Source organism: Poecilia reticulata, linkage group LG21 (assembly GCF_000633615.1).
Source record: "Poecilia reticulata strain Guanapo linkage group LG21, Guppy_female_1.0+MT, whole genome shotgun sequence".
Lineage (NCBI taxonomy): Eukaryota > Metazoa > Chordata > Actinopteri > Cyprinodontiformes > Poeciliidae > Poecilia > Poecilia reticulata.
Genome location: NC_024351.1, coordinates 6,196,849 through 6,205,377, shown reverse-complemented (window position 1 = coordinate 6,205,377; position 8,529 = coordinate 6,196,849). Strand labels below are relative to the sequence as shown.

The 8,529-nt window shown below is 37.0% G+C and overlaps 1 protein-coding gene across 1 annotated transcript in view; it reads right to left on the bottom strand.

Annotated features, from left to right (window-relative positions):
- Window positions 1-6,397: 6,397 nt before the first annotated feature.
- fndc4a (fibronectin type III domain containing 4a) overlaps window positions 6,398-8,529 on the bottom strand; it is a 19,613-nt gene continuing 17,481 nt past the window's right edge. The window contains exons 5-6 of the mRNA XM_008397914.2: window positions 7,704-7,837; window positions 6,398-7,363 (exon numbers count right to left, since the gene is read on the bottom strand). Of these exons, the coding sequence (XP_008396136.1) occupies window positions 7,322-7,363; window positions 7,704-7,837 (176 nt within the window). The 3' untranslated portion in view covers window positions 6,398-7,321. The remainder of the gene's footprint in view (window positions 7,364-7,703; window positions 7,838-8,529) is intronic.

Genomic DNA, 8,529 nt, shown 5'->3' with positions numbered 1-8,529 from the left:
GTTGTTGTCATGACACCCGCTGCAGAATAATTGGATGGCTTATCAGGTTACGCCATGGAGCTTAATTGCATTGTTATATTCCTGACTGACAGAAATACGAGCTTGACTGCCTCTCGAAAGAAAACTGCGTATTTCAGATACCGATACATCATCCAGAGCGTTGGTACATGAAATTTGAACTGTGAAGTTCAAGGACACGCAATGTCAAAATGTACAATTGTATGTATTTATTACTTGCTCAAACACCTGCCAGTGTTTACTGCATTTGGTCACTATTGGCTAGTCGCTGGACTGATGTCTTGGTGTGTGCAAGATTTTATTGATGTCAAAAGGCCAGTTGATCTCAAAAGTGTAAATCCATAGTTTTGCGATGCAAAATCTGAAATTAAGATGAATAATTTAAACATCAAATACACAACTGAAAGCAAATATGTCTGATGAAAATATAAGTAGCAATATAGATGCAACTACTTGATTGCATAAATACACAATTCTAATTTGATCAAATTTATATACAATTTCAACATTTAGTCTTCATAGGTTGACGTCTTACCTCGATTGTATTGAATCTCATTAAACTTAACAAAAATTGAGAAGGACAAGTTGGATGGACAATGGACGGACTGGGTAACCATGACATTACAGAAATTGATAAGTTCCTCAAAATTTATGAAAAGTCAAAATGTAAAAAAAAAAAAAAAACAGCAACACTGAAGCACCTTCAGGACTTTCAGATTAGTCCAGGTTGTGTTTCTGTAAGTGACGATGGTCAGCTGTAATTGTTGCATGTATGGACTAAGAAGTAAGATGATGGAACTTCATGGAACGTCCACTGAGAGGTAAACATTTCTTAAACACGTTGGGTGAATGTGCTGTGGCCTGATGAAACCAAATCTGGCTTAATTTCTGAGCCACAATTCCAAAATCTTTAAAATTAACACAACACACTTTGGTGAAACATGGTGGTAGCAGCATCATGCTGTGGGATCCTTTCGTATTTTATGGTATATCTTAGGTAAAGTTTAGGGTTAGTTTTACTTTTAAGGGAATGCAAACGTATGCAACCATCCAGCCAGTTTTCTAAGTTATTTATGTATTTCCATCTTTAATTTGGATGTTTTGGAGTTAAATTACACAAGATGTATGTGATAATAAAGTAAAACATTTAATGTGTACATCTTTTTCTACAATACAAAAATCCGGTATTTTAACAGTGGTGTGATGACTTTTGAGAGCAAAATATGACAGGTTTTTATCAGTGAGTCAGAACTAGGATCCAGCAAAGTAACGCAGCGCATTCTGTGTTGAAAACGAGTCCATAATGGACTCGTTTTCAACCACTCAGTCCCTTTTTAATTGAGTTTGAGAGGAATATAACATTTTGATATAACCAAATTTTGTAACACAACCAATATTAGATCATTTTGCAGGAACATTTAGAAACAAAGAAGCTATTGGATGGATTATGGATCTGTACTAATCTAATAAAGTGAATTTCACATTGCCAGTGGAGTTCATGCAACACATCAATATAGGCAGACTTGCTGTGTAGCTTGAATGCAACCGGTCCTTTGGCACAGCTCTGTTTCATGTGAAGGAGGAGGTGGGAAGACTGGGGGACTTTTGAGGTATATAACACTCCAAACTGAACCAGGAGGTGCCCTGAATACAAAACAGCCCATGAGGATTTGAGTCCAGGAGACTTTTGAAGGTTGTAATAATGAAACCCGTTTTCTTTCGTTTGAGCTAAGATTTTATTTCCCCGAACAAGTTTGCAGGATTGTTTTTATTTAATATAAAAAACCAAAATGATAAAAAAAAAAGGTGCTTACCCATTTTCAATCTATGCAACTAGAGTTGTTTTAAACAATGTTGTGATGTTACAATAAAAGCAGTTTGTGTGTAGACTGCAAAAATATTGTGTAATCTGTGTAAAACGTGTACAGAATTTGGAAACCTATGCTTTGCTACATATTTATTCACAGTAAATAACTTTGTACAAATATTCTATTGTTTCTTACTTTCTAAAAAAACCCCAAAAAACAAGAAAAAGTAGATATATCAGAAAAGGCCAAATATATGTTTATGCTTTATTTTTCAGTACTTTATGTGTGGTAGTCATAGACAAATTTTTAGCCCTGAGCTGCTGAATGTGCAGACAAACAAAATATCACATGTTTAACTGGAAATGTTTCTCTTTATTTCCCCCTCCCAATAACCCGGGCAAAAATGTCAATTCAGACCTGCACTTCAGCCCATGCTGTTTTGCTCTCAAATATTTTTACAGCTCTGTGTGGGCAATCAAAAGCAAGGACGTGTCGCCGATTGGCTTTCCGACTGAAAGTCAAATCAATAAGACTTTTCATTCAGCTCCCTGCTGAATCAAATATTAGATAACACATATCCATCCAGTGATGGCTATTTATAGTGCCAGCAGCATAAAGTGGCACTTCAGCTTTGCAAAACAACATTGCTGAGGTAAAATTCCCCCCTTAACTATTTAGCAAAATCCCTTTTTATGTGAGGTGATTTATTCAGCGGTGGATACTCCACCTTGAGCACATTAAGAATTATTTGTTTTTAGCTAAAGCACAATTATTGACAGATAGTAGCAGATGGGTAAGGAAACAGGAGAAGAGGCAACACAATGGTCCAGTAAACAAAGAGAACCTGTTGGAATATGAACAGAAGAGCTGATGATGATGATGATGATGATGATGATGATAAACAGGTGCATTCTGATCAGCAAATTGAAACTGGGGCTCATGAGCATAATTGCCTGAGAAAAGTGCCAACAAAAAAAAAACAAAAAACATACTCATTAGAACATTTTGATCTTTAACTATTGGCTGTGAAGTTGGTTCTAATCGGCCAGGAGCTCTGAGGTAAAGTGAACTGAATAACAGCTGTGACGACAGAGAAATGCAGAAATGTGCAATACATGTCCTCAGTTTGGAACGCATGTTTTCTTTGTGAATAAACACATTAGGGTGAGAGGACTACTCAGAATGAGCATTATGTTTCTGATTTGATTAGTGCAGCTCAAGTAATTTAGGTTCCAAAAACTTTTCTGAAACTTTCCCCTCTGATTCTAGCTCATAATTAGTTAAATGTTTTTTTTTTCTTTCTCTGCTTTTGCTGATTCTGAATGTTTCTGTAGTGATTGCTATGACTGATAGCTATGAGAGGTATGCAGACATGTGGAAGTGTAATTTGCCACATATAAATAAGCTCCTAGCGATTCATATGAAATGCTGTAGAAACAGGAAATACACACACAGCTGTATCAGAAAGTCAATTTCAAAAAAGCTAATCAAAGTTTCTCTTCTTTCAGTGCTAAAACTGTGATTTCTGACACTCGCTATAAATGCTTCCAAAATGTGGAAGTAAATGCAGAACAATCAGTAAATTTATAACGTATAATATGACTTGCCGTCTACTTTAATTTACCAGGGCGGAGTATAATGGAGAATTAAAAGTTCAAGCCGAACGCCATAAAAAATAAATATGCCAGCTTCTTTCCAAAACCACTAACTGTTGAAGACCAAAGCCTCTGCGGAGCGTTTGGCTCGCCTTCAAAGAAGGCTATCCAGCTTTAAGCTTAAAATACTTTCGTATTTTCAGAGAACCCCTCTTGAGACTCGCTGCAACCTTTCAATTATATTCTGTGCTGCATAAATAACTGCGGGGTTATTACTTCTGGTTGGAACCATTCAACAGTTTGCACTGAATGCGGCCTCTATTTCTTTTGATCAAAACCGATTTAAATGAATATGCAAACTTCTCCTTACTTCAGATACTCTCAGCCCACTTTGCACTTCTTTGACTTGACAACCGAGATGCCACCTGCACGACATGAAAGCAGCCTGCAGCTGCATATTTGTTAAAGTTAAAAAAAATATAATTTATAAAAATTACTTTGTAACATGATGAATAAGCAATAATTGATGACAAGTGGCATTAAATAAATTCTTCCTGAATCGTTTCTCACGGTTTTGCTTCTTGATCAATGATTCGAAGCCATCATTTGTTAGCGCAGATATCATGGAGAGAAAAACGCAAAATCTCAACAAGATGGCATTTCTTCCTAAAAACGCAAAGATACCACAGCACTTATAATTATTCACTAAACTAAGAGTATTTTAGTCTCGACCAAAATCTGCGATACCCTCCATATCACAATCTGCAGATGAACAGCTCGTTTAGTATTCATGAGCATGTAATTGGTTGGATAATAGGCTATCCAACACATTTTGAAACGGCTAATTAAAGACTGATAAGGTGTTCCAAATGCCCTAATGAATTAATACTGTGCTGATAATGGTTGTACTATTTGACTCCGACAACCTATTGTTCCTGACTTTTAGAGGTCAGATGTACTAAAGTGTTAACTACCGAGAACATTGTGTCAGACACGTCAGTGTTTACAAAACAATAGCTCTTCTTCATACATAGTCTTTACTAAAGAGCCTCCCAGTGAAGAGTTTAAGTATTAAAGGTGAGCCAGTATGGAAATTCAGAGGTTACGTCCCATCTTTTACTAGTGAAAAATCTAATTTAATAGTCTGAAAAAATATTACTTTGGATTTCAGTTTGTTTTCAGTTTTAAAGGGTATTGGTAAAAGTGTAAAACACATATCCCATTCGCTCACAGGTTTTTAGAAAAAAAAACTGCCCGATCTGAAGACAAGGGGACAATTCTGCAACAGAGGAAAATATGCACTGGTCCAAATCCTATTAAAAGAAAGTGAAGTGCATTTATATATAGAAACACTTCATACTTTAATCTCTGAATCACAATGTAATCGAGACTCATCTGAGCTATAAATCATCTGAACTAATGGAAGTTGGCCGCTCGCACTGCACTGCGACAGAGTTAGCTGGACACCTAGTAATTTATATTGTAATGTAATCTCTTTCTATTTTTAAGGTACTTCACTGTAATTACATTTCGGATCAGGAACGTTCCAGTTTAAAAGGCTGAATAAAATGCTTCGGTGAATTTGTCTTGTTTGGAGCTGCAGCAGACAGTCCTGGCTCCTGGAGGATAAATGTAACACCTGTTGGTGAGTTAATTAACTGGTGTTGGCTGGCAATGACTTGAGGGATTTATTTTATTTTTTTTACAGAAAAGTAAATAAGCAAAGATTGAATCATCTTTGCCTATGAGGAATTAGATGCATTAGTTGAATGATGCAGGCAGAATTTCCTCTCCTGCCTGTGTTGACTCTGACCATCGGATCACCGTCAATAGACTGAGGAATTGGGTGAAGGTATTAGAATCACTTTTGAAAAAGTTTATATATGTGCATGATTATTTTCTGCAAGCGATTCAAACTGACGGTCTTCTGCTCTTTTATGATTTACCTCACAGTTCTGTATTGGGGCCCTTGTGCTTTTTGTTGCAGATTTGGATCGTATTTAAATACATTTATCACTGCTACGCATATTACATTCAGTTTTACGTATTTTTACGCCATTACGTTCCTAAGCTCAATATCTTTCTTAACTGTCAAGACTTAAAAACTAGATGGCTAGAACATTTTCTGTAGCTCAAACAAGAAAAACAAAGAGGCTTTTTGGACCTTTAACTTCTTCTGCAAAATCTTCTTTTAGGAGCCTTGGAGAAATACCTTGGCTATGCAGTGATGTGCATAGTATCCATATCCAATCTCTGGTCAATAACTTGATACTTAAGAAAAATTGCAAAGTTGAGTTCAATTGTATCATGATCAGAATGACACCTAATAAGTTACTTGATTGGGTGGCAAAGGACTTATTGGTCCTGCCTTTAAATACACCAAACTCGCTAGAATTCAAATAGTCTTTTAAGAAAGACTTTGAAGTTGCTTCTATGTTTTGACTGCTTTGGTCTTTTGCTTAAAATATTGGCCTGTAGTGAACCGTCCCTAAGTGGTGTCGCTCAAGTTAAAGTATTTTTAGACATTTGCTAAAATCTGCAGTGCTATGAATGGAGTAGCATCTCCGTCTTTTGTCTGATTTTTGTGAATAACAACCAGTGCTGTCAAATCTTTTTTTTTTTTTTTTTAAGTATCATCATGAAACTCTGTTTTTGTCTCAAAATTATCCATTAAAACAATGAATGGTGGTGCAGGATAGGACGAAAATGTTGTATGTTAAGAAGTGTAGGACGTCTGATTTAAAGCAGTCTGGCATTTTGTCCTTCAATATAAGAACATTTACTCACAATTTTACTTGTAATTCAGATTTATTTTCCAACTAAGGACTGATCTATTAAAGAGCATATTCATATGAGTCTTCACAGGAACTTTCTTACTAAAATGCAATTCTCTTAAACCCTCGCTAGCAATTAACAACCTTGAATATATTTAATGTACAAGTATTTTTGCAAACAATTGAAGTACTTTGTAGCTTCCAGTTCAATTACCTTTATTATATCAGCTTTATTTTATTAATGAGACATTTCCAAACAAGTTTTATTATACATGTCAGAAAAAAAAAAAGTTCAGGAAATTACAATAAATATGCACTGCATGTTTAGATGTAGCAACCTTCTCTAAAAGCAGACTAACTAAATATGCAAGAAAGCTTCTTGGCACATGTAAATGCATTCATTACTCCATTTTGAGTTTCTAAGTTTGAATGGTTCTCTACACGCCCTGCATGCAACTTTATTTCTTATATGTGAAATATGAAAACACAGTGTTATCCAAAAATTGGCAGTTTAGTTGGGACCAAAAAAAAAGAAAAAATTTTATATTGACGTTATTTTCGGAGAGAAGTTTTTCACACAAACTTTCTTCGATCCTATTCAGATCCTACTCACAGTAATCACATAGCAGTATAATGTTCAGGCAGCATATGAACACTACTCGCACTTGTCTAGAAGAGGTGAACAGAGTATAATAACTGCACATGCCAATATCAAAAATACGCCGCGTGTTTAGCGTCACAAAGATACGCCTCCCAGAGATGATAAATTACTGTTTCATATTGCAGCTTTAAAGCAAGCACCCAGCAAAGACATCAGTGTTTTCTGCACCGTGAATTAACATTAAATCAAGTCCTACGAATCTGCGGGGGAATAGTTTTTCAGCAATTGCAAGGAGTTCCTGTGTCAGAACACAAGAGTATGTGTTTTCTCCCCTTTCTCCCCGAAACAAGCACTAATGCATATCAGTCTTCTGTTAACTCTTTCATCAATCAATGCTTTTTAAGTAACTCGCATCATTTCTGCTTTTCTCTGAATGTTTTTTTTTTCCCAACTTGGAGAGAAACAATAAAAACAAAAACCATTAGCAGTTGAAGACGCAATAGTTCAAGTTTGGACATCTTCTCATCAGACTTCAATGATGTTTATAGATGGCACAGAGGGATGAAACTGCAAAAGGCAAGAAAGAAAACATTGGTAGTGTAAATATGGGAATGTAAGTAGAATTTGCTGTTAAATTTCATGTATTGTAATGTGGTGTGTGACTGTCCTCCTTTGCAAACATGGCTAAAAGTACATTATTGCTTATTTGTACCAGGGCTCCCTGAACTCTAGATGTCTTCCCTCCTACATGAATCATGGAGGACGCCACAGTGACGGGTGGAAAAATCCACACAGTAACTTTTACATACGGCAAGTCCAACAGAGATACTGGAGGTAATGTTTTAAAGTCATAGTTTTAAATTCAATTTGCCAAAAACTCTAAGCTATAACACTTCTTCATGTTCACCTTGCTTCTTAGTAGTCCTCCGCTGTGGTGCTCCGGCGTGCTCCTCTCCGACAACGGCTTGACCTTTTCCTTATTGTTGCTGGAATCGTTGTCCTTTATGATGTCATACTGCCGGCAGAACAGGGCTATAACAGCTGCCAAGAGGACAGAGAAGGCCACACGTTGAAAAAATGCACTCACACAACAAACAGGAACTCAGTCACAAGGAAGCCACTGTCATTCACACTTCCTGCACCCCTGCGCACTAAAATGCCTTGTGGATAATGGAACTTGGCTCCCCGGGGAGTTTTGATAGCTGCGCTTTCATTTTTAAAGATGGAAAGATGATGCGGCTTGCTTTTTTTGTGTGTTTAGCAGCCTTTTCGATGCAGCTGTGCTTCCTGTCTGAACAGTATTGTGAATTCAGAGTTAACTTCCTGAAAACACTGAGGCAGGGAATTTCTACAAGGGTGCTGCCGCCACATTTTCAGAAATGAATAAGGAGATGTCTGGTAATGACATCTTCATGACACTCTTTCATTGGCCTGACATTAATATCAATGCCTTTTACAGTGGTGCAGCTGCTGACTAATTAGCAAAGAGACGTTGATGTTGTCGATAATGCTCACCGCATTGATGTACGTCATGGTTACATTACATAAGATTAATGTGTGAGCCCTGAATGTCCATCCATTTTCTTTACACCCTTGTCCCTTAGTGGGGTCGGGAGGTGCTGGTGCCTATCTCCAGCTAGCGTTCCGGGTGAGAGGCGGGGTCACCCTGGGCAGGTCGCCAGTCTGTCGCAGGGGAACACAGAGACAAACAGGACAAACAACCATGCACACAC